Raw genomic sequence first — 25,609 nt, forward strand, 5'->3', positions numbered from 1 at the left:
GCCCTTGGCTATCTTCAGATTGGTGGGTGGGAATCTTTGGGGCAAATATAGCTTTGTGGGGTTGGGGATTTAGCTCAGAGGTAGAGCACTAGCCTAGAAAGTGCAAGGCCCTGGGTTTGGTCCTCAGCTCCAAATGTGTGTGTGTGTGTGTGTGTGTGTGTGTGTACCTTTGTTTAAGTTTTTTTTTTTTTTTGACAGAATGATAGCCCAGGCTGGCCTCAAATTCCTCATGCAGATGTGAGGGACCTTAAATTCCCGATGCTTCTGTCTCCCAAGCACTCAGATGTCAGGTGTGCTCCCCCAAGCCCGACTTTATATGGTGCTAAACTCGGGGCTTTGCGCATGCTCGGCAGGCACTGTAACAAGGGAGCAATGTCCCCAGCCCATCAAGTCCCCTTCAGTTCTTGTTTCATGCAGTTCTGGGATGCAGTCCTCTCTGTTGAGGGCTGGGCTTACAGGTGTGCACCGCCAAGGGAGATTTCCTTTTAAACAAGATGCTTTGGTGTGACTGTCTGTGTCCCCCAAAATCCATGTGCTTAAATCTAACCCCAAAGCGATGGTATTGGAAGGTGACTGGGAGGTAATTAGTTCTTCAAAGTCAGGTATGGTGGGGACACACTGGTAATCCCAGGAGGCTGAGACATGAGGAATGTGAGTTCAAAGCCAGCCTAGGCTACATGCGGAAGGCTTTGTGCAAGCTAGGCAAGTGCTCTACTACTCAGCTACTGCCCAGTCCACAGCAAATTATCTTCGGTCCATCAGGGTCAGTAGCCACATCTGTCTCTGAAGTCGTATCTCCTGCCTGACAGTGCCTCCTACAGGATCACTTCCCAGCTGTGACCTTGGGTGAGTCACTTTGACTTTTTTTTTTTAACCACTGGTTCCCTCATCTCTACAGTGAGATGAAAATACTGTACAATATTCAGAAAGGTGTACAGCTCTGTTTGTGCCAATTCACTGCCTGGCACATGGGAACGTAGTCGAACATCCTGCTGGAGTCCCCAGACATCTCTGCTCCTCACCCCCAGGCAGTGACCATGAGACACCAGAACACTGCAGCCATGCAAAGGGAAATCAAGGCTTTAATTATGTTGGAAGGCCCTGCTGAGGCCTGGCCAGCAGCTGCCTCCTGACCAGCTCTGGGAATACCACCCTGACAAAGAAGAGTGAGGCTGGGGGGTCAGAACCACAGCCCCTGGGCCGTGGAGGTTTCCTTGCAGAACTCCAGTCCCAGAGCAGTGGTACTCACAACACCCACAGCCAGCAGACTTATGTGGAGGAGGTCAAGGGCAGCCTGTTCTTTAGATCACATGAAAGGCCCCTGGAGTCAGGAAGGCCAGACTTAAAGAAGTAGCCTCCTTAGGAGAGGTTTGTTCCTTCCTGTTCCCAGGTAGGCAGTGGCTTAGGATCCTCTTTGCTGAGGTAGCAGAGGTGGTCTGGGGTACATTGCTCCAAGTGCACTTGAGGTGGCAGTGGGGGTCCGAGGACATCAGGGGGGAGCCCAAGGCTACCAGCTAACTAGCCGAAGCTCAATGGTTTCCCCGTCCTGGGGTCTGTAGTCAGCAATGCCTGCAGAAACCAATGGAAGAAAGGGGGTTAGCAAGGCAATGTCCCACCCCCAACCACATCATGTGACCACTACCCTGAAGCCACATCTGTAAGACCTACTCAGGGTTTGGTAGGAAACTGGGAGCTGTGCGGAGCCAACTGGAGACCCTGATCCAGCCTTGGCAGGATCCCTCAGGCTACAGGTTCATACAGCAGAGAGAGCGCCCCAGTGGGTAGACATGGGACTAACAAGCTCCTACAGCAGAGAGAGAGCGCCCCCAGTAGGTAGACATAGTACTAACAGGCTCATACAGCAGAGAGAGCGCCCCCAGTGGGTAGATGTGGGACTAACAGCTGGATAAGAGCATGAAAGAAACGGGGGCAGCCCGTCCTTGGCAAGGGTCACTATCTTCAAAATAGAGTTGTCAGACAGAGGAACTGTCTTGGTGTGGTCCAGGGAGTGTCATTAATGAAATGTCCCAGAAGTGACCTTTCAGTCTAGCAGACACCTGGCTTCAAGTCCCATCTCTGTCACTCACTAGCATAGTGAACACCATATTTTCACTGGAGAAAATGGGAGGATAATAAAATCGGCATCCAGGCTGGGTGTGGCTCAGTGGAAGGCCTGAGGCCCAAGTTCATTCCTAGCGCCATAAAATTAACAACTTAGAAATAATATCAATAAACCTGGAGGAATTAGAAGGATCCCTTGAGCCGGGCGGTGGTGGCGCACGCCTTTAATCCCAGCACTCGGGAGGCAGAGCCAGGCGGATCTCTGTGAGTTCGAGGCCAGCCTGGGCTACCAAGTGAGTCCCAGGAAAGGCGCAAAGCTACACAGAGAAACCCTGTCTCGAAAAACCAAAAAAAAAAAGGATCCCTTGAGAACCCAGGTGTCCAGAGACAGTTCCATTTGCTGACTCATTTTTATTTGGTTGAGACAGGGCCTGGCTATATAGACCAGGCTAGCCTCAAACTCACAGCAATCTTCCTGCACCACCAAGGGAGATTTTCTTTTAAACAAGATGCTTTGGTATGACTGTCTGTGTCCCCCAAAATCCCCGTGCTGAAATCTAACCCCAAAGTGATGGTTTTAAAAGGTGACTGGTTGGTGATTAGGTCAAGAAGTGGAGCCTTCAAAGCCAGGTATGGTGAGAACACACTGTTAATCCCAGGAGGCTGAGACATGAAGATTGTGAGTTCAAGACCAGCTTAGGCTACATGCTAAAAAAATTAACTTAAAAAAAGAAAAGAAAAGAAAGAAAAGCATGTAAATGTGTCATTAGTGATTTACATTGGGATTTTACATCCTTGAGTGATAATATCTGAGATATAGTGAGCTAAGATATATTATGTAATATTAGTTTTACCAACTAGAAAAAAATTTACACATATATCTGACATTTTATATCAGTTGGATAGTGTTGACATAATATGATTCCATTTTTAAATGAAAATAAGCATTGTACGTATTTCTTGTAGATATAAGAAAATCTATCAAAAGTTAAAAGACTTGAGCTGGAGCGATGTCTCTGTGGTTAAGAGCATTGCTTGCCCCAGCGCCACTTTGAGATCTTTGGCAGCAATTAACTCTGCAGCTCACACACGATTGAGCCTGTATGATAATGAGTATTCAGAGACGAGTAATACCTGGGGGGCGCTCACCAACCTAAGACAGAGTGCCTGTGTGGCCTGGGCAGGTGTCTCCATGACAGGTAAGGTGACCTGCTGACGTCCCATGCAACCTAAGTCAGAAGCTCATTTTTTAGTAAAAGGGGGACCTGAAGGGTCCTGGCCCCTGTTTTGGGTAACTGTTGCCTTGCTTGCTGACCTTGACCTTGATATCCTCCCTATGCTAATTCCCTGCCAGGTTCCACCCTCCTGAACGCTTAAGGGAAGTTCCTTGTCTGTGTATCCTGCATAATGGGCGTTAACAGCTTAGATGCAAGATTGTAAAACATCGGTAGCAAACTTCTGCCCTCCGGGGTTCTCCCATTGTGCTGTAAGCCTGTATTTAAGACCTCTTCCCTCCTTCAATAAACAGCATTCAGCATTAAATAAAAAATAAATAAATAAATAAATAATTTTTTAAAAAAGGAAAAAAAAAAAGAGCATTGCTTGCTCTTCCAGAGGACCTGAGTTCAGTTCCCAGCACCCACATCAGGCAGCTCACAACCACCAAGGATCCAACCCTGCACTCATGTGCACCAACCCAACCCACCCCACACACATACACACTCACATTCACACATGCACACATATATACATAATCAAAATTAAACTTTTAAAAAATCTCTTTTAAAGTGTAGGATTTAATTTCTAGGTAGTGAAATATAGACTTTTATTCGTTCTTGTTTCTTGGACTCTCCAAACTACTTCCATAAAAATTCTAAGAATTCAATGAAATATTTTGGATCCAACTTTGAGCATGAGTTGCCCCCTTTGGATGGGTTTCTGAAGCTGTGGCCCAGGAGGGCTGAGGGGAAAGGCTGGGCTGGGTGGCTGCAGCCTCACTTTCCTGTGGTCAGGACTGGGCTAGGAGGTATCCAGGGCAGCAGCAGGCCACCAGACTTACCTTGCAGCAGGGGGGTGTCAGGGTCTCGGAGGAGCTGCCAGAATTCTCGATCCCCAACTTCTTTTCCCAGTACAGATGTCAGGTAGGGGCCTGACAAGGAGGTTTGTGTCCCATACCTAGAAAACAGAGAAGTAAAGAGAGGAACTAGTGCTATCCCCAAGGAAGAAAATGGGGTCTCACCCACACCAACAGAAGCCTGCCTCCCCTCAGGGCCACCGTTTTCCTAACCCTTCTGTGCTGGTTAGTTTGAATCAACTTGAAACAAGGGAGAGAGACACCTGGCCAGAGGAAGTTGAGAGATTGCTTCCATCAGATTGGCCAGTGGGCATGTCCTTGGGGCATTGTCTTGACTGATGATTGACACTGGGTGTCACCCCCACAACACACCCACACACCCCCTACCCAAGTGCAGGCAATTCTGGGTTCCTGTCTCTAGGTTCCTGCCTTGACTTTCTCAATGATGGTCTGTAGTCTATAAGTTATACAAACCCTCTCCACCTCCAAATTGCTTTTGACTGTGGGGTTTTTCACAGCAATGGAAAGCTAACCAGGACAGCTTCCTAGGCCGTCTCACTGCAGGTCATGGCTCTCCCCTCTACTCCTTCTCTACTGCTCCACTGATGCTGCCCACCCAGGTGTTAGCCTCCATCATCCCTCAGGAGGTACTCAACTCTTGGTGTGTGGGTGTGGGTGTTTGGGGCTGATGGAGTTGAGAAGGAACCAGAGTGTGAGGGCAGAGCTCAGAGATGTGAGGACAGAGGCACTGGGTCTCACTACAGTCTCCTCACTTGGTAGCATTCCCTTCTTTGGAGGCCCAGGCCGCCTACTCTGCTGTCGGATTCTGCTCTCTACTCTGACCGTTTCTGAAGAGAACTGGAGTTAGATTCAAGAACCTGGCACCTATAGGTGCTTTTCTCACTCACCCAACAGCCTTCTCTGAACCTCTTGCCTCCAACTTCACATTCCTCCAACCCTCCTAGACACCACCAGCACTCCATGGATCGTGCGTTCTGTCCCTCCAAAGGGCTCATCAGCAGTTTCCATCTTAGACAGGGAGGGATTGCCTCCGTTTCAAGAAATATAAGCCAGCCAAGTTTGGTGGCTCTGGCCTGTCATCCAAGCTACTTGGAAGGTTGAGGCAAGAGCACTGAGAATTCAAGGCCTGTCTGGACTACAGAACAAGGCCAACCTGGGCAAATTATAAAACCCTGTCTCAAATTTTAAAACACAATAAAACAACAAAATACCTCTGTCTCAGTCACATTTTTTTTTAAATGTAGGGACCAGAGATGTAGCTCAGTTGGCCAAGAGCTTATCTAGCATGTATGAAGCCCTTGGTTTGATTCCCATCACTCATAAACTGACTGGGTAGCACACATCCCTAATCTCAGCACTTGGGAAGTGGAGGAAGAGGGGCAGACGGTTGAGCTCACCCTCAGCTACACAGCAAGTTCAAGGGGAAACATTTAAAAGTCAGAAAGAGAGGGCTCAGGGTGTGGCTTCGTGGTAGACACATGCCCACCATCTGGCAGATTTGCTTTGTTTTTTATATGTGATTTTTCCCTTTTTAATTTGCAAAGTTGCTTAGGATTTATAACTGTCTAGAGATATTTTAATCCCAGTACCCAGAAGGCAGAAGCAGGAGGATCTTTGTGAGTTCAAGTCTAGACAGTAAGTGTAAGCCTAACCAGGAGTACATAATGAGACTCTGTCTAAGAGAGAGAGAGAAAGAGGGAGAGAGAGAGAGAGAGAGAGAGAGAGAGAGAGAGAGAGAGAGAGAGAGAGAGGTCTTTTGTCATAGCAATAAGATTTGTGGCTAGCCAGACCTTGTTTCCAAATGAAAAGTAAAACTATGGTGGTTCAGTAGTAGAGCTCTTGTTTCTGCAGGTTGAAGGCTCTAGATTCAATCCTCCCTGGGGATGTGGGGGGGATATACCACTCAGCCTGGGAAGGGGGTGCATTTTGGTCCTTTTAAAGACAGTAGTATTGTCAGGCACATGCCTTTAATCCCAGAACTCAGGAGGCAGAGGCAGGTAGATCTCTGAGTTTGAGGCCAGCTTGGTCTACAGAGTGAGTCCCAAGACAATCAGGGCTACACAGAGAAACCCTGTCTTGGAAAAACCAACCAACCAACCAACCAACCAACCAAATAAATAAATAAATAAATGGCAGTGGTATTTATACAGCTCTGGTCTGAGAGTTCCTGGCCCAAATGACCAAACAGTCCTCACTGTCAACCCTCCCTGGAACTCTTGCTGGGACCAGAAAGTAGGGATTCCTGCCGGGCGGTGATGGTGCACACCTTTAATCCCAGCACTCGGGAGGCAGAGCCAGGCAGATCTCTATGAGTTCGAGGCCAGCCTGGTCTACAGAGCGAGATCCAGGACAGGCACCAAAACTACACAGAGAAGAAACCTTGTCTCGAAAAATCAAAAAAAAAAAAAAAAAAAAAAAAAAAAAAAAAAAAAAAAAGAAAGAAATTAAGTAGGGATTCCTCAAGATGAGGCAAGAATCCAGGAGAGAGAGCAGGCTGGCAGAACTCAATTTCTGTGAGCCAGAGTTCCCCTGGTGAGTCCTGTCCACCTCCAGGTATGGCCAGGGTCCAGGAAGGAGCAGCAATTAAGATATGCTCATTCCCAGGCTCATCAGATCTCAAGGGACAAAAGCGTGTTGCCTGTCTTCTCAGGGTTATTAATGGCAAGAGTTCATCTTGGTGATTTGATACTACTAATCTTCCTGGCGTCCTCACTGCATGCTAGGCGTTAGACCTACACAAAGCATGTCCACCAATAACCGTGGGCTCCTCGCACTGGCCCTGAGAGGCTGTCTCATGCCCTCATTGAATAACTGTCCAGGCTCACTAGCTGGGGCGGGGGTGGGGGTAGAAGCACTGGAATTCCTAGGCTGGGTCTCGGCTTCTAGAGCTAGCTCTCTTGATGACCGTGGTTGTCCATAGCTCCCACCACAGGCTAAACACCACAGGTCCAAACACAGACCAGAACGGAGTGCAAAAGGTAGAAGCAGGTTAAAAATGGTGGCGCACGCCTTTAATCCCAGTGGTCGGGAGGCAGAGGCAGGTGGATCTCTGTGAGTTCGAGGTCAGCCCGGTCTACAGAGTGAGTTCCAGGACAGCTAAGGCTCCAGAGAAACCCTGTCTCAAAAAATAAAAAACAAAACAAAAAGAATAATAAATCATTTGGGGGGCTGGAGAGATGACTCAGCAATTAAGAGCACTGGCTGCTCTTCCAGAGGACCTGAGTTCAATTCCCAGCCAGTAGCTCACAACCATCTGTAATGAGATCTGGCGCCCTCTTCTGGTCTGCAGCATACATGCAGACAGAATACTGTATACAAAATAAATCTTTTTTTAAAAAAAAGGTGGAAGCAGAAATTGAGCCAGAATGTCCCCCAAGAAATGTGTCTGCTCCCCATCCTTCCCATGATACCATTTCAAGCATGGAGGTCTGAGGGGGGTGAAGGCCAGGAATGGAATGGGAGTCTCACGTGAATCCTCCTGTGTTTTGAGCCATCTTCAGGACATCTTCCAGGGAGGACCCAGCAAGGATTAAAACTGTTTGTTTGTATGGTGGCAGGACACTGGAGACCTTCAGCGTGACACTGATGACCTCTGGGATATGGGCTGGTGAAGGGCCCTCGACAGCGGGTTCCAACATGACTATGCCAGGGAGGAAGGGAAAGTAGCTGCCATGAGGATGGGGGGCCTGGATATGACTTCTTTCTTCCCCCATTGTAGCTCAGTCAATGCCACGAACACCTGCCCAGTTGAAACCTGGCTCTTACCCCAGCCCCCTTGGCCCTCAGCCTCCACAGCCTCCCACAGCCCAAGACTGAGGCCCTTGCTGGTGTCTCTGCTTCTTGCCGCCCACCCACCTGCTACACTGCACCTCAGAGGACGCTACATTTGTTCACGTCACTTCCTGGTTATCTCTCATGGACTCATCTTCTTTCTACGAATTTATCTCCTACTCCTGCTCACTCCCCCAGACCCACGCTTTTCCAAGATGATGCCCCTAACCCTGCATTATTGGTTTGTGCGTTTGCTTTTGCCTTCTCCGATGATGTGCTCTCTCCCCCCAACTTCTCTGGCAAATCCCACTCACTACTTCAGGTTCTTCACCAAAATGGTGCCCAAAGGATTCAGCGCTGGGAATTAAGGCTCCTTAGGTATCAAAATTAACCAAACGTGTCTCTCTCTACTCATTCATTCACGTATCTGTGATGATCCATCAAATAGTCAACCTGACTGGATCTAGAATCAACTGAAATGCAAGTCTCTGGGTATTCCTCGGACAGAGTTTTCCTGATTGGATTATTCATAACAGGGAAGACCTCTGTGAATGCGGGCGGCACCTTCTGCTGGCGGCCCAGACGAGGGGTACGAAGGGAGCAGCTTTCTGGTCGCTTCCTGTCGCTCCTACTGTCAAGTTCATCTGTCCTGTTACTACAGCGTTCCTTTGCTGATACTAGAACCCGCTTCTTCAGACTCCCAATGTAGACGGGAGACCAGCAGCTCTCCAGAATCCTTCAAGCCTTCGGCACCATGCTGGAACTGCTGAGATATCCAGCCTCATGGACTCGCTCTGTAGACCAGGCTGGCCTCGAACTCACAGAGATCCGCCTGGCTCTGCCTCCTGAGTTCTGGGATTAAAGGCGTGCACCACCACCGCCCGGCAGGAATCCCTTCTGGGATTCTCATCCTCTCCAGAATGAGATAGTCACTGTTGGACTAGCTGGACCATATAGTGTATGTCAATTTAAGAAATCATTCTATAAATTTTGCTCCTTTAGAGAATCTTGGCTAATACACTTCTCCATCCCTTCCCTCAAACATTTCCATGGTGGGTATCACACAGTGGGCACCACTTGGAGTGCTTATTTGCTGTTTCCACACCATGAGCATCAAAAGATTGGCCTCATTTTAGCTGCCATGTCCTATGCAGACCCATACACTCATGTTGGCTCAGCAAAGCATCACTGGGACCCACAGATAGCAGATTACTCAGGAAACAGAAAGGGCTCAGCTACCTCTGGGCGCCTGGCAGTCTGGAAAGATAAGATCCAGGTAGGTCTTGTGGTTCAGGACCGGTAGCAGCTGGGAAATCATCAGAGGATTCTGGAAGGCCCCACCCTGTATGCTGGCCTGCAGAGATGCCCTTGCCTTGAGGCATGCTGTGCCCAGTCCTACCCCAGACGCAGGGGAGGCCATCAGAAACTGTGGGGAAGAGAAGGAGGATGTAGGTCAATCACTGGGGAGGAGCCAGGTCTTCCAGCCGCTCACCAGCCCTCCCTCCATTGACTTGCTGAGTGGTCATGGCTCCAGGGTCTCTTTCCTACCTGTAGTGCCAGTGGGGTGCTGTAGATGTTCCCAAAGTTGCCCTCAGGGGTCTGGGCCTTCAGGATCTTCTCTCGAATTGTCTCAATGGCCATGGTGATTCGTGGTCTTAGATCAGGGTTGAAAATGAACCGATCCAAACAGATGAAGGCCAAGCCTGCCATGGCTTCTGTGTCTAGGGAGATAAGGCCTAGGATGAACTGCATAGCTTGATGGGACCAGGCTAGGTAGTTTTGGGGTTCAGGATCACCTGGGGTACCAATTAGGACTCCCCAATCCAAACATTGAACATATTGAGCTCCAGGAAACCTCTCAGGCCTAGACAAACTGATTTGGTCACTGAGTGTCCTGAGAGCAGATTGAAGAAGAAAGTCCCAAGAGGATGGATCCTACAGTACCTGCTCCCAAACCAGGATGCACATTGGGATCACAGAGGGAGCTTTATTTTATTGATTAATTAATTCCTATTGTTTTTGTAGTGTTGGGTATTGGATTTAGGTCCCCAGGCATGCCTGGTGCTGGGTCACTGGGCTACATCTCCTGCCCCTCAGAGAATGTGGCACTAACAGCTGCCTGATCTACCTCCGGGCAGTCTGATTTAATTGATAGGAGGAGCAGCCAGGGCCTGGGAATGTTTAAGTTCTCCTCCTTGCTATAGGTAATGTGTCCACCGTGTTCCTCTACGAGCCTTTGAGACAGTTCAGTCCTGCTACTGACAGAGGCCCTGGTGCCCTTTTCTCTCTGGGCAATCATCTACCAAACACCACCACCCCCCTCTATCGTACCCTCCCTAAAAGAGGCCCTACTCGGTCACTCATGGAAGCCCAGGCCTAGCAGAGACCTTGAATCATGACGATGAAACATGGATGTGGTGGCCCAAGGTCACACAACAAGGAATCAGATCAGAATCCAGGTATCAGGCTCCCCGGGCTGTATGGTGCCAAGAGCACCCAGTGTGTGCTAAGACCTCTGTTTGTAATGCACGCTTTATGGAGCTGCTGCTGGGAGGTCATTTTTATAGGAAAAGCCTGAATGACAGGATGGGGATGAACATGTGATGGAACTGGGGTCAGCATCCAAGGCCAGTTTCAAAGCTGGCTCTCAGCCTCTACCGTTTCACTTCTAAGGCATCTGAGAAGGAGATTTCCAAGGAAAGGTGAGCACAGCAGTGGGTCATAGAGGCCTTCCCTGGGGTTGGCGGGAGGCTAGGCTAGGTCCACTCACCCACAGAGAGGTGGCCTTGGCGGATGTGGTGGTCGTGTTCAATAGCATACAGGAGCTTGCCCACCACGCTGTCATGGACCCGCTTCTGGTGGACACACAGTGCCAGGATGCTGAGGCTGTACTGGTAATAGCTGGTATGGGGGTGACCTTCATGATTGTGCCCTGAGATTAGAAGGGCAAGGAGTAAAGAGACATGTCAGGCTTGAGGGCTTCCCTTTTAGCCTCTTCCCAGCAAGAAGCCCTGTGGCTCATGGGACCCCGTGGTCTGTATGCTCCAACACATTCCATGGAGACCATGGCATCTGACACTCCTTCAGTGCCCAGCTGAGGTCTCAGTGTAGGCCAGGTTCTGTGCTTGGAGGTCAGAGTAGATGACAGCCCAAGACATGCTCATGAGACAGCATACTTGTAACAGAAATGTGGCCCAAGGTCCCTGGAGCCACCTAACAGAAATTTTCAAATAGCTGGGAAATTGAGACAGGATTCTTCACAGAAGTAACTCTGGAGTGGATGGAAGTGAGCACAGAACTAGGAAGGATCTAGAAGGGGGATGGAGGAGTACACATGAATATCCAAATTTGTGAGGAAAGATCACTGTGGTGGGAGCACACAGAGCAGTAACCAAACCAATGCCTAGAAAGTGTAAGAGGCAAGCCAAGCTGGGACTGGGGGCTGTGAATGGAAGAGCGAGGGGCCTCTGCAGGGCTTAAGCTGCATGAAGAATAGGTTTATATTGAAAAGCCTTGCTTTAGCTCTTGGAATTAGGTCCGAGTCAGGAGGCCGGAAAGTTGACAGAGAGGCTAAGGGGTAAGTGGAAAGGAGGCTGGACAGGTGTCCCAGAGGTGGACAACAGGTCAGTCTTGGTGACTGAGCATCCCAGCAGATTGTTTCTGGGGTCAGGCATGGCAACTAGATCCAGCCTGAGCCTCTAGGTCAGTGGTTCTCAACCTGTGGGTCACAACCCCTTTGTGGCTTGGATGATCTTTTCACAGGGGTTGCCTAAGACCATCAGAAAACACAGATATTTACATTATGATTCATAACTAGCAAAATGTTATGATTGGGGGGGTCACCACAACATGAAGAACTGTATTAAAGGGTTGCATTAGGAAAGTTGAGAACCGCTGCTCTAGGTGGACTTGATGTGGACAGAGGGGAAGTGAGAAGCCTGGAAGAAAACTCAAAGTTCTAACTCATAAGAACATCATCTACTGAGAGCAGTTATGAACCTGAGGCCTACCTCAAAACTACAAACAACAAAACCATTTGATGAGCCCTCCCAGAATTCCCTAGTCCTCCTTACCAATGGCCTTCTTCTCATCCTCCAAGAACCACTTGAGCTTTGAGACCAGTCTGTCACCCTTCCGGCTCCCAATGAACTCGCAGTTGGCCCTAAGAGCAAGCAGGTAGAGGGCCAGGTGGCCTTCGGAAGGCTTGGTCTGGCAATCACTGTTGTCATCGCTGAAGGCAGACCTAGGACAAGGCAAGTCAGTAACACCTTTATGAGAAAATGCTCCCTTGGTAAGCCTGGCTTGGGATCACCTCCACTAAGGTCACAAAGTAGAATTATCAGTCAGCCACAGATACCTAAAAGAAGAAAGGTTACATTCAAGAATGAACCATAAGGGCACCTACACCCAGATCACCCGGTTTGACCCCCCAGTTTGGCCATGCACTCTCCCCTTTATTTCCTCTCCCTTCCCTCATCTACTTCTTGAGAAGAAATGGAATCAGGAAGTTATTTCATGGCTTCCCCCACACACACACACTTTTTTCTTTCTTTCTTTCTTTTTTTTCTTTTTTTTTTTTTTTTGGAGACAGAATCTCTCTACATAGCCCTGGCTGTTAAAGAACTCGTTCTGTAGACCAGGCTGGCTTTGAACTCACAGAGATCTGCCTGTCTCTGCCTCTCAAATGCTGGGATTAAATGCATGAACCACTATGCCTGGTGATTCATGGCTTTTTCTTATTCTTCACCTCCCATTCACACCTCAGAGCAGGTGTCTCTTTAATGGCCACTCTTTGGAGGAGGAGCACAGAAATATGCTCCTTCTAGGTTCTGCACGAAGGAACATAGTTGTGATAAGCAGAGTCTGTCTTTAGCACATAAGTAAACTACAGAGTTAGATGCTGCTTCTTTGTATCAATATACAATCGTATATTTAGTTATGGATTAGTGATGTCTGCCTTAGGTACAGGTAGGGAGCACAGAAAGGGTTAGGTGCTACTTTGGGGCTCATGAATTAATGATGTCTGCCTCAGGCACAAGTCGGGAGCACAGGAAGAATTAGGTGTTGCTTCAGGAGTTGGGGGGATGTAGTTTCAGGACAAAGGACACATGTTAGCATCTCTGACCTACTACCACTTACCACTTCACTCCGCAGTTGGAGAAAGGCCCAGGGGAGAGAAAATACGCCTAGAGTTTGTCAAAAAGCCATGAAATACCCAAATTAGAACCCAGTCTCCTATCTCTTATGACACGGATCAAGTCATGGGCAAAGAGTATCAATACCCTAGGAGGCACTGCTGATTGTCAAGCTTGAGGCTGTGCAGGTAGAGGTCTTCCTTGGTCCCAGCCTGCAGGCTGGAAAGGCGCAGGCCCACATAGATGCTGGGGTTCAATTGCTCTGAGGAGATCCGGTCCATCCAAGGTAAGAGATGCTGGCCCAGCTTCTCTACCAGCTGGCTGTCCATCTGTGGTATCACTGGGGAAAGAAAACGGTATGAGTGAGGCCTCAGGGCTATGCCATTAGCAAGCAACTATTCTGATCTCCCTACCAGGTAAAACTTTCTCCACAGGCCACACCTCACCTATGTGGAGAAATGCCCGCTATGGCAAAAGGCAGAGGGTAAAAAGGAAAGCAGGCAGCCCCTAAGAGGAAGTAGAGTGGGTCAAGGAGAGGCTGACATCAAAAGATGCTGTTGCCGGGCAACCCACCTATCAGTAGTAAGCCTAGGCACCCAGACCCTCACACCAGTTCTGTGGTGTAGATATAGTCATTGTTGTTTTGCACAGAAGAGAAAGCAGAAGTTCAAAGTCAGGCTGTGTTTTATGTGATGCTTCAGAGCCAAGCCTGAGTCAGACTGCAGCCCCCTCCCCTGCCCTGATCAAAGCTCCAGCCCTCAGACAGTCAATGTTCCCCATCGAAATTTCACATGTTGTGTGTGCTCTACCAACCGATTCCCCCAGTGGCCTGAGGAAATTCCTCCACACAAACCTTGAAAGGGCACTTTTTCTGCCACCCCTTTTTAAGTGAAAAGGGTCTCTGACTGGGAGACCAGCCATTAACAATCTGTCACAGCTTGGGATTTACCTGAAGATTCGTAACCAAGACGCTGAAATACTCTGCAAGCGGAAATCTCAGGGATATGCCCCAGTTCCAGCTGATGACTGCCTGCCTTCCTCGGGAAGGGCCCCAGCTCAGGATGGGGAAGAGTCGACTGTCCTGGAGGCACTGTGGACTTTGTGCCCCACTTACTGACTTTCAGTCACTGCCCACTCCAGCTGTCCAACGGGCTATATCTCAGCATGCCAGGAAGTACCTTCTCCCGGAGGAATACGGAAAAGACCTGTCACAGGGCCCTTTGCCTGCTTTCTTGGGCTTCTAGCCCCAGGGCAAGGGTCCTGTGACCACAGCTCCATCTCTCTAAGTTTGGATCTTACCACCTTAGGTCTGTTTTTCCAGAAGTCATAGGTATCTATGGTTGTAAGTTGCGGGGGAGGGGGGGCATTTTCTAGTATTAACTCTAAATGACTGTTTGCTGTGTGAGCCAGGCCAGGGCACCTGGCTGGTTTCTCACAAAATGTTCATTCTGACAGTCATGCACAGTGGACATGGTGGCACAGGCCTTCAACCTCAGCACTTGGGAGGCTAAGGCCTGGGATGAATCATTGTAGTCGAATATTATTTTAAGGTGTGTTACTTCTGTTTGTGTTGCATTTGTTTAACTCTGTGACGCTGTGTTACTGTGCCTGTGTAAAACACCTGCTGGTCTAATAAAGAGCTGGCCAATAGTAAGGCAGGAGAAAGGATAGGCGGGGCTGGCAGGCGGAGAGTATATATACAAGGAAAAAACTGGGAGGAGGGATCTAAGAGCTAGGAGCCAGAGAAGGAGGAGGACTCCGGGGGCCAGCCACACAGCCACACAGCTATATACACAGCAAGCGTGGAGTAAGAGTAAGATTTACAGAAGTTAGAGAATGGGAAAAGCCCAGAGGCAAAAGATAGACGGGATAATTTAAGTTAAGGAAGCTGGCAAGAAACTAAGCCAAGCTAAGACTGAGCATTCATAATTAAGAATAAGCCTCCATATGTGGTTTTTTCGGGAGCTGGGTGGTAGGCCCTCCAAAAGAGCGAAAACCTCCAACAACACATCACAGTGAGACCCTGATGGGGACAGCGGATTTACTTTTGCGGTATTCTGTCTCTATTTTTCCAGAGTCCTGTCTGTTCTCTGGGGTCCTCTGTCTGGCTCTCTATCTTTCTGACTATCCCTCTAGGATTTTGGGGTTTTTTTTCCCCTTTTAAGCAGCAACTCATGTATTGCAGGCTGGCCTCAGAGTCAGTATGTTGTTGAGGTTGACCTTGAACTCCTGATCTTCCTACCTCTCCTTCCCACATGTTGGGGTCACAGGTGCATGTCACCACTCCTGGATTATGCAGTGTTGGAGACTGAACCCAGGGCTTCATTCGTGATAAGCAGGCTCTCTACCATCTGAGCTACATCTCAGCTCTGGGACTATGGTCTTCTGCGCTTCCCAGAGATTAGGAAAGGAGCCCAGAGACCCCACCCCAGGCTCTCACCTCCATCCTGAGCCAGCTTGTATTAAAGTGGTGAGAAAGGGCACTACCTGTAATGGGAGGCTGGTAACCACAATTTACCCTCCTTAGAAGGAAGAAGCCAGGCAGATTCACTTGAGCCAGAAAAAGTGGCCTCAGGCAAGGTTCCTGTGATCATTAATTTTGGTTGTCAATTTGACTGCATCTGGAATCAACTAAAACCCAAGCTGCTGGGCACTCTTTTAAGGGGTTTTCTTAATGAGATTACCATTCCAAGCAGGAAGACGCTCTACATCTTGACCAAACTTTCTGATGGCAGATAAGAGATGGAAGGACGCTTTGCTTTTTGCCTGCTTGCCTTCCTCACTCTCACTAGCAAGTTCATCTACCCTGTTGCTGTGGTTGGTATTAAATCCACCTTCTTCATGATTCCAACATACACTGGAGACCAGCAACTCTCCAGGAATCCTCCAGAACTCCAGCACCAGATTAGATCTGCTGAGATAGTCTGTCCTCATAGACTGGACAACTACGGGATTCTCAGCCTTTCCCTCACGAGACAGCTGTTGTTGTACTACCGTGACCACACCCTGCAAGCCAGTCTAACAAACTCTTTTCAAATACATATCCATCCTCCAGAGGACTCTAACTAACACAGCCCTCCCACTCCCACACTAGGGTGTGCCGTTCACAGGGTTGCGCAGCCCTCTCACCTGAGGACAGACCGACTGGCATTCAGAAACCCAGGAACCTTCCTTGTGTAGGCTTTAGTGAACAGTCCTGTCCATTTCATTGTATACAGAGCCTTAAGCTGAAGAAGCAGGTGTGGTATCCTCACGCTACACCAGGGAGGAACAGCCTCAGCTCACTTTACAAAAGTCACAAGAAGACCAGGAGTGATGAAGGGACTGCACCCCAAGCCCCCAAAGTTCTCATGATGGTGAAGGAAGGGGCTCTTGTGGCTGAGGTGGACAAGAAAGGAATCTCTGGCTTGCTGACGGAATCTCTGAGGGCTGTCTGAACAGTAACCAGGGGCCCAAGGATGAGAAAGGAACTTTAGTAGGACATGGCCAGAGAATCCAGGTGCCTAGAAACAATGCTGGCCTGAAGTCCCAAGAATTGAGTGCAGTAAAGTTCTGCTAAAGCTGGGGCCCCTTGAGTGCCAGGCCATTTGGTCCCTCTGATGCTCGACTTCTTCATCTGACACCTGTATCTCAGGGTTTGCCCGGGGTGACCTGGGAATGCAGGGTACATGGAAGGAAGGGGAGAGATGAGCCATACAGTCTTCTGCTCCCTGCCTGGTCCCAGTGCATGAATGTGCCTGAACCTACAACCTGAGGGCCACAATCACGGTTTGAGAGGCCCCTAGAATCCATAAGAGATCTCTTGGGGACTACAGCCCTGAGACAAATAGCCAGAGCAGGCAGGGCCTCCAACTACCTGCTTCCCTCTGCCTGGAATGCTTGCCCCCTACTTCCTCCTTTCTTGGCTTCTTTTCGGGCTTTAGGTCTCAGCTCTGACCCAGCCTTCAAGTCTTTGGACATCCTTTCCCATCTCTCTCCCGAGAGTCGATGGGCCCCTGTGGCTTTCTATTGTTGCCCGGGTTGACTTGTTTTGCATGGCTCACAACCCAATCTGGCGTCCCGTGCCCTTTGCCAACCCCTTCCCACAACATAAATTCCAGGTGGGCTGGGGTCAGATCTGTGTACTCTCCATTCTCTCTCCAAATGAAATACTGGCCCTCCAAAGAGGTTCCATATGTGCTGAGTGAGTGAGCAAACTGCTGGGTACTGGGGAGACCCTTGGGGTTGCGGGGCGGCAGGCATCCACTCAGCATGCCCAAGCACTAACATCCAGTTAAGCCTAAACTTCTGTGGGAGACCTGAGGGACACGTAAGTTCCCCCATCCCCACCCCGAGCTTCTGATTCCCCAAATATATAACAAGGCGATCGGAGAGGCAGCCATCCTCCTTGGGACTCAGGAAGCAACCGGCTCCAGACAGTTACTCACCACAGAGCTCAGCAAGCGCCCCGAGGACTCCGGACAGGAGCAGCAGCGCCTTCAGGGGCTCCATGGCAGGCACAGGTGGGAGGTGGGAGACTCCTGGGACCGGCCTTGAGGGCTTCTCTGACTGCCTCTGGTCACTTGCCTAGAGAGAGACAGCTTCCTGCCACTGATTAATCGTCCCTCCCACGCCCCGAAGCACACTGCTAAGTCAGCGGAGAGAAAAGGGGAAAGGTCTGTTACGGGGCAAGAGGCCGAAGAACATCGGAAGGAAGGGTCCAGCAGCTGTCCTCCGGGTGGGGAACAAAAGGAAGGACGGACCAGTGGGACCCTGTGGGACAACCTGAAGCCAACCGTGTCTGTCCCCACGGCTTTAAGAGCCCGGAAGCCACTCAGCGAACCTGTCCCAAGTCTATCTGACAGTGCTTGCCGGGTGCCTCCACCTCTCACCCCCTCTCCCCACCCCCACCCACCTGGGCACCCCACTGTTCTGCTGCAGCCGTTCAGGATTAGAGTACCTACCTGGTGCGCTTCACAGGAGTCCCTTCAAGTACTCCCTCTGACTCTCGGGACAAGGAATGGAGCAGGGAGCTGCGGGTGGTCACGTGAGGGAGCTCTCCGGAGTCAGCTGTTTTCTGCCACCAGCCTGCCAAGGAGGTGGGGCAACTGCTGGACCCGGCCCAGACAAGCAAGTCTCCTCAATCAGCCGGACACAGCTGGGGCTTCCTAAGGGCAACAAAACAAGTTGAAGAATGAGAATGGATCCAGCGAGTCACAAAACTGATGACAGGGCTGCAGGGCTGCTTGCCCTGAACTAGGAAAATTGCTTAATAACATCTACGTTAGAGAGAACAAGCGATCCCTTATCTGCCCAGCCCCACTAGAAACTCAAAGTATGTACCTAGCAGTGCTGTGTGATCTTGGTTAGAGTGTTTAACCTCTCTGAGTTTCAAGTTGTCCCCCATATATATAAGTTGAGAGTATTGAACCAGATTATCCTAACAGTATTTTTCCAGTTCTGCTTGTGAGGATGGATGTTAGGGTCATAAAATGCCCCTAATCATCGCCAGATGAGATGTTTGTTACAATTATTTTTAAGGCAAATTGCCAGAGGTCACACTTTCTAGAGAACATATTTTTGTGCCAGACTGATTATCACCAGTCAAGCCATCAACAGGGATAAACATGGACCTGTATCAATTAGCAGTGCTCCTTAATGTAATGTGTGTTTTGTTGCCACAGGGCTGGGCTGGCCTAGGCCATGTTGTCAGAGAAAGTGAAAGAGACCAAGGACCACATCGTAATGTAGGATTGCTATTTGAAGGGCTACAGCAAGAAAGTGAAAACTTGGAGTCACATGTGGGGGGCACACCCCTAGCCCCAGCCACTCAGGAGGCTGAAGTAGGACAGCTTGAGCCCAGGAATTCCCAGCCAGCCTGGGCAACCATGGAGATCCTATTTCTTTAAAAGGAGGAAGAAAAGATGGGTGGGGAGCTGAACATGGTTCTTGGTGCACATCTGTATCCCAGAACTTTAGGAGAACTAAGAGGAAGAGGAAGGAAGGAAGGAAGGAAGGAAGGAAGGGAGGAAGGAAGGAAGGAAAGAAGGAAGGAAGGGAGGGAGGGAGGGAGGGAGGGAGGGAGGAAGGAAGGAAGGAGGGAAGGAAGGAAAGGGGCAGTGATTAGCTGGGAGTAAAGAGAAGTCCGCACACACATTCATTTTGCTAGGATAAGAGACTACAGTGCCACCAGGAAACTGTATTTCTACCAAGGTCGTGCATTCAGGTGTGAAGTGTCCCGATAACCAGTAATCTTTGAGGGTCTACTATTCTTTAATGGGGATTTCTTTTTCTTCTCCTAACATCACAAGCTCTCAAACCTTTGTTGTTCAAAAACACTTTAGTAAGAACAAAACTCCCCACTCTAGCTTGGGCCGCTAAACACTTTGACCAAGATCAGGAGCCACAGGGAAGAAATTTCTGGACTTCACATTCTACACCTACCTTAACTCTGTAGTTTCTAAGAAAATAGACTCTCTGGAATGGCTGTGTTGTCCAGACTTGAAGCTGACCTTCCCACACAGCCCTGTTGCTTTGAGTACCTATCAAAATCTGCTTGGTTGGCCTTTTACTCAACCCCACCTTCCCTCAGGCCTGAGAGGACCTTTGCCTGTAAAGAATCCACAGTTCCTTTGTAGGAGCCTCCCCTACAGCAAAAGGTCAGCAGGTCCTGGTACTCCTGGGTGAACAGGTTAGAACACAGCCCGCTGTTAGAAATGACCCCAAAGAGGTCAGATGGCATGAGAAGAATGTATAGAACAAATATGGACCCGTATGGGTCCACAGAGAACATTCATTGTGTAATAAAAACGCACATGTTATGATCTTTGTTTACATGAGTGACTGAAAAAATGAGGTATGGTTGAGGAGAAGGTATTTATTGTAGATATGAGGGCAAGCACAGCCAGAGGCAGCTGGAAGAGTCCAGACTGAACCAGACCATGAGAAGAGAGAGATGAGGGAGAGCGAGAGAAAGAGGGGGCAGGGAGAGGAGGAGAGGAGCAGAGGATGAAGAGTCTAAGAGCATCAAGAGAATATGTAGCCAAAATGGCTGGGTCACGTAGGAGAAAAGAGAGGTGAAGCTCAGGGCCCAGAGGTTTAGGGTAGGGGGCGGGGCATGCCAGCCAGGGTGACTCTGTAACGGGTACTTATGAGTAGGGAATGAGGGAGCCTAGAGGTTAGCATCGACCTTGGCCTGCTGATAGGCACCACTTACACAGGTCAGTGGAGGAGCCATGGGGCCCCTTTGACAGAGATCAGGAGAATAACTCCTTTTAGCTCTTCGGAACTTAAGTCCCTGAAGGAATGTCTCAATGCCAGACTTTGGGGAAAGGAATTTCTCAGGACCTAACAATAGAAAAGATCTGAAGGGGAGAGTGATGGAAATCAGGAGGGAACTAGTGGGAGTCGGGGACCAGCAAGGAGCGGGAGGTAAGAGAATAATGGGAGAGGGGATGAATAAGAACAAAAGATAATGGCATACGTGTGTGTACTTGCCTAGGTACACACACAAGGCCCTGGGATCAAGCCCCAGCACCTCATAAACTGGGCATGGTAACACATACTTATAATCCAAGTGCTCCAGAGGCCAAGTTAGAAAGAAGTGTTTGTGAGAGTTTGAAGCCATCCTGTGCTAGATAGTGAGTTCTAGGTCAGTCTGAGCTATATAGTGAGGTTCTAGGTCAGTGTGGGCTATAGTTGTGAAGTTGTGAGACTTTGCCAAAAGAGAGAGAAAGAGAGAGAGAGAGAGAGAGAGAGAGAGAGAGAGAGAGAGAGAGAGAGAGAGAGAAAGGAGAAGGGAAGGAAGGAAGAAGGAAAAGGAAAGAAAAATATATCTTTTTTCTTTTTTTTTTTTTTGGCTATGGTTTGGTTTGGTTTTAGAGACGGGATCTCACTATGTGAGTCAGGCTAACCTCAAACTGGTCATCCTCCTGCCGCCACCCTGTGAGTGCCGGGGTTACAGTGTCATCATAGCTAGCCTAGGAATGTCCTGGATAAAATGACAACAGGAGAAACTGATGACATCTAAAAGCAAAGTTAGACCGCCTGAAGGACTTAGACTCCAGCTGTGCAACACACACACACACACACACACACACACACACACACACACACACACACACACACAAGGCTGCAGCTTCCCCGAGCCTGCTTCTTTATAAACTGGGAGTGTAGATGTGTTTGTGGTTTTCAGCTTTATTTGGATCTATTTGACAAAATCTGGGCACATTTAAGGTATCCAACAGGACAGTTTGATATTCACGAACACTGTGAAAAGCTTCTGTTTATAAAAACATTTAACATGTTTTGGACTGCTGTCCACCACCATCCGTATCAGCAGCAGCTCTCCTGAGATGGGGCCTGCTGACACTCAGAAGGAAGGGGTGGGGGGTCCAGTAGCCCCTCACTGGAGATGGCAGCCTCTTCCTGCACTTCCCTCCCAGGGGCTGTCCCAGTTTCAGGCTGCCTCTGGTCTCAGAGGTGCCCTTGAGGATGTGAGGTTAACTCAAGTCTAGGCTCCATCTAGGCAGCTATTGGGAAGTCACCATCCCTGCTGAGAGAGACTTTTCTGGGTCACTCATGCTCTATAAACTCATGGGTTCACCAAAGTCTGTCACTGGAGCTTTAGAGGAGTAGACATTTGTGCTCATCTCCGTAGAAAAGTTCACACAATATCCATCACCTCCTTAGTCACCAGTGTGTACACGTGTGTGTGTGTGTGTGTGTGTGTGTGTGTGTGTGTGTGTGTGTGTGTTGGGCTTCATCACAGCCCTGCACCTCCTCTCTTCAAATGGATCTCCTGGCCAGAGTTCTTGGAGGAGGGGCCCTGGGTTCCTGCTGACAAATCTAAGGAGAACTCTCCGTCCCTGGCTTTGACGCTGGTTTGTGTCTCCCCGCAGGAGCTCTGAAGGCAGGCACTGCTAAAGGAGACATGGAATCCACCTGACTTGCTTTGACCACGTCTCTGGCCAACAAGCATGGGTGGAGACGGCCAGGGAAAGGGAACTGGCAGGGGATGTGAGAGATGACGCCTCCAGGTCCTACCTGACTCTGATGTCTTAGTCTCAGATAAGCAGCCGACCTCTGAGTGGACTTAACCCTGCCACGGTTTCTCTCTGCTGCGGCTTCCTTTACTTCCAGTGCAACCAGAACAGTGCCCAAGGCTGGGATTACAGCTGTGTAATCCCCTACTCCTAGCTTGTTGGTTTATTTCGATTGCTATGTGATCATGGCTAGCATGGTACTTGCCAAGTTGCTAAGGTTATAGATAAAGTGGACTCTCGCACAGCGGGGGCTCCCTCCCAGGCACAAACCCCACCCAAACACCTGTTTTCACAGAGAGATCCTTCATTAAGCAGGGAAGAAAAGTTTAAGTGGCTGCTTTCTGACTCTGGCATAGAAACATCAGCAAATGACCTGGCAGGTGTGATTTGTAAGAGGGGAAAGAGGGGGCTCTGGGCTAGAATGAGCTGGGATGTGCCGGTAGAGGAGATAAAGAACAAGAGAGAGGGGGAAGGGAACAAGGGAGAGGGAGCGGGATATTTGTCCCAGATTGACAGGACTGCCTCTGGATAGAGGGGAGACAGCCGTGGCCCATAGGCAAATGGCGGCTTATAAATGTAAAATGGAAAACACTGTGTTAGGATGAGGTATTTAATTTTAATTAAGCATGTTAATTAGGTGAGCCAGTGGGGACTTTTAATTGCTGGACTTCAATACTTTGATAGCTGGACCTTGGTAGTCAGCCTCAGGAAGAGGAGGTGGTCAAATAAAGGAATAGACCTTGGTGGCTATCTTTAGGAATGTAATCCAGTGGTTTTTAGCAAGGCAGAGGAAATGGGGGGAGGGGAGGGCAAGGCCTGCCAGAGTGGGCTAGTGTCCCTTCAATAGATATATTACCACATCTTGCCCTGTAAATATTTTAAAATTTATTTTACTATTTATTATGTGTATGTGTCTATATGAGTGTCTCCCATTTGTCTGCCTAAGAAACAGATTATGGTTAGAGGTATCATTGTGAACTCATGTATAGCTTATATAGACAATTATACATACTATTTTTAAATGTTATGTTGCTTAATTTTAATTGTCAATTTGATATAATCTAGATGTGCTGCCACTTGCCAACTTGACACAGGCTAGAATCATTTGGGAAGAGGGAACCTCAATTGAGAAAATGCCCCCACCAAATTGGCTTGTGGGAAAATCTGTCCAGCATTTTCTTGATTGATGATTGATGTGGGAGGGCCCAGCCCACTGTAGGTAGTGGTCCTGGGTTGTATCATGTACCCCATACACCCAGTCTCAAATAACATGGTTGCAAGCTAATGACAATGATTGGGCCATATTGACATGCTCCATACAGGGTCAGTTTGATACTCACTACCCCTCCAATGATGTGTGCGAGTTTTTTAAATTACATCCTGTTATATTTCCCAAGATAGTACAGATGACTCCTATTCCTCAGGCCCGTGTGGTATTTACTGATGGCACTTCATGTGGTTTTGCTGTGGTAGTTTCTGGTAACATAGTAAAGAAAAGAAAAGTCCAGGGTACTTCCACCCAGATGGTGGAGGTACAAGCACTGTTGCTTGCTTTACAGATGTTTTCTGATGAGCTTGTAAGCATTTATACTGATAGTCATCCAGATAGTTAAATCATGTCCTATTTGTGTTGAATTTTTACCTGTTCCTCATTTGGGAGTTAATCCCCGAGGAATTTTACCTAATCACGTGTGGCAGATGGACGTCACACACATGCCTTCCTTTAGAAAATTACAATATGTCCATATGTCTATTGATACATATTCCTCTCTAATTTTTGCCTCTGCCCATTCAGGTGAAAAGGTTAAGGATGTGAAGAATCATTGTCTTCATGCTTTTGCTTACATGGGAGTGCCAAAATACATAAAGACTGATAATGGTCCTGCCTACAGCAGTACAGGATTTTCAAAATTTCTGCCAGGACTTTTCTATTGTTAATAAGACTGATATTCCTTATACTCCTCAAGGACAGGCTATAGTAGAGCGCTGCCATCGTACCTTAAAAACATATATTGCTAAAGTAAAAAGCAGGGAGCTAGGGGCTCATCTCTCCTCTCCACCTTCTATTCTTTCCCATGTTTTATATATTTTAAATTTTTTATCGGTGGATTCTGCTGGAATATCTGCGAAAGATGAACACTGGAGGGCTCCTGTTGCAAATCATCTTCTGGTGCGATGGAAGGATCTTTCTACTGGCACTTGGAGGGGACCCGATCCAGTGTTGGTGTGGGCCCGGGGTTCTGTTTGTGTCTTTCTGAAGGACAATGATGTTCCTCTTTAGGTTCCTGAGCGCTGTGTGTGCCCTGTGGCTGCTGCCGAATCCCAACACGGCAGAGACCTATTGGGGCCTTCGAGAAAAAATCTCCCCTTCTGATGCCAATGGGGATTGAGAGCCCAGTACAGTCAGCCTTGACAAGCATTAACGTAAGCCTAAAAACTGCAGCCATGCGGTTGGATTCTTCAGAAGGTAATGTATGGTAACTGCTTTTTCAAATATGTTTGAGAATGTGTCACCCAGGCACCTTAGAGATGAAGGATAATCCTGAAGGTCACTGACCTCCATTTGTTAACAGTACCATGCCAACTAAGCCTTTTTATTTTCACAGTCCTCTTCAAGCTGATGTAGTACCTACTTTTCAGGAGTGGCTCTGTGCAACATTTATTGGCCTCCTGAAATTCATCTAGCCTCATTTGAAGATACCTTAAAATTTGTGAGCCTGAATGTAGCCATTATGAGACCATTAGTTCTGCTCCTTGTGTGCTGTCTATTTTTTCTTTATGGTTCTTAGTTGTTCTTTTGCAGAGCTGCCAGCTTAAGTCATGCTGGGATCAAGAAAAATGGGCCTTGGTGGTTCGTGTTCCTGGAGTTGTGTCCATGCTAGTGGACCGTGGCAGTTAGACACAGATGGTACTCACACGCTCCAAAAGAAAATTTAACTTCACTGTGGCTGTTCTTGCTACTACAGTGGTAGTGGCCACTGTTGCTACTGTTTCTGGGATTACCATTTCATAATTAGTTACTACAGCTAGCACATTGGAGACCCTGACAACAAAAGTAGCTACCACAGTTAATTAATCTTTCATTCTATTGGACATAATAAATTTAATTCAATAGTTGTATACATTTTGACTGGCTTTAAAAGTTATAAAATTTATAAACTCAAGTTCCACTTGCTTTTGGGATACCGTCTTACGAGGACTCCAATTTACAGTGAGGCTCGTTAAGGAAGGGAATGGCTCATTTGCCTTTAGCCTACTGGCTATGGGTGGGTTAGGACTCTGTTGGTCTTTTCTGTGTCAAACACACAGATTGCAAGCCCAGTGCCACCTTGAGATCTTTGGCAACACTTAACTCTACAGCTCACACAAGGTTGAGCCTGTATGATAATGAGTATTCAGAGACGGGTAATGTCAGGGGGCACTCACCAACCTAAGACAGAGTGCCTGTGTGGCCTGGGCAGGTGTCTCCATGACAGGTAAGGTGACCTGCTGACGTCCCATGCAACCTAAGTCAGAAGCTCATT

The 25,609-nt window shown here is 48.5% G+C and overlaps 1 protein-coding gene across 2 annotated transcripts; it reads right to left on the minus strand.

Annotated features, from left to right (window-relative positions):
- Positions 1-1,062: 1,062 nt before the first annotated feature.
- Tcn2 (transcobalamin 2) lies at positions 1,063-18,107 on the minus strand. Of its 2 annotated transcripts, none has more exons than XM_052736341.1 (10): positions 18,006-18,107; positions 17,490-17,628; positions 13,210-13,402; positions 12,001-12,170; positions 10,698-10,859; positions 9,476-9,648; positions 9,167-9,353; positions 7,625-7,796; positions 4,121-4,236; positions 1,063-1,569 (listed from the first exon to the last, which is right to left on the minus strand). In XM_052736341.1, exons 2-10 carry the CDS (start codon positions 17,551-17,553, stop codon positions 1,508-1,510), a joined length of 1,299 nt encoding a protein of 432 aa, XP_052592301.1. In that variant the 5' UTR covers positions 17,554-17,628; positions 18,006-18,107; the 3' UTR covers positions 1,063-1,507. The 2 variants fall into 2 exon arrangements, with proteins under 2 accessions (XP_052592301.1, XP_052592302.1); XM_052736342.1 differs by having other exon boundaries at positions 17,490-17,642; positions 18,006-18,021.
- Positions 18,108-25,609: the final 7,502 nt, after the last annotated feature.

This window comes from Peromyscus californicus, unplaced genomic scaffold (assembly GCF_007827085.1).
Source record: "Peromyscus californicus insignis strain IS unplaced genomic scaffold, ASM782708v3 Scaffold_13__1_contigs__length_99412109, whole genome shotgun sequence".
Lineage (NCBI taxonomy): Eukaryota > Metazoa > Chordata > Mammalia > Rodentia > Cricetidae > Peromyscus > Peromyscus californicus.

Excerpts from the sequence above, each read along its gene's own strand:
- Tcn2 (XM_052736341.1), bottom strand. The coding sequence starts at position 17,553 with ATGGAGCCCCTGAAGGCGCTGCTGCTCCTGTCCGGAGTCCTCGGGGCG. Across the intron at positions 13,403-17,489 it reads GGCGCTTGCTGAGCTCTGTG|TGATACCACAGATGGACAGC; the intron begins GTGAGTAACTGT and ends TTCTTTCCCCAG. Across the intron at positions 10,860-12,000 it reads GGATGAGAAGAAGGCCATTG|GGCACAATCATGAAGGTCAC; the intron begins GTAAGGAGGACT and ends TTCTAATCTCAG.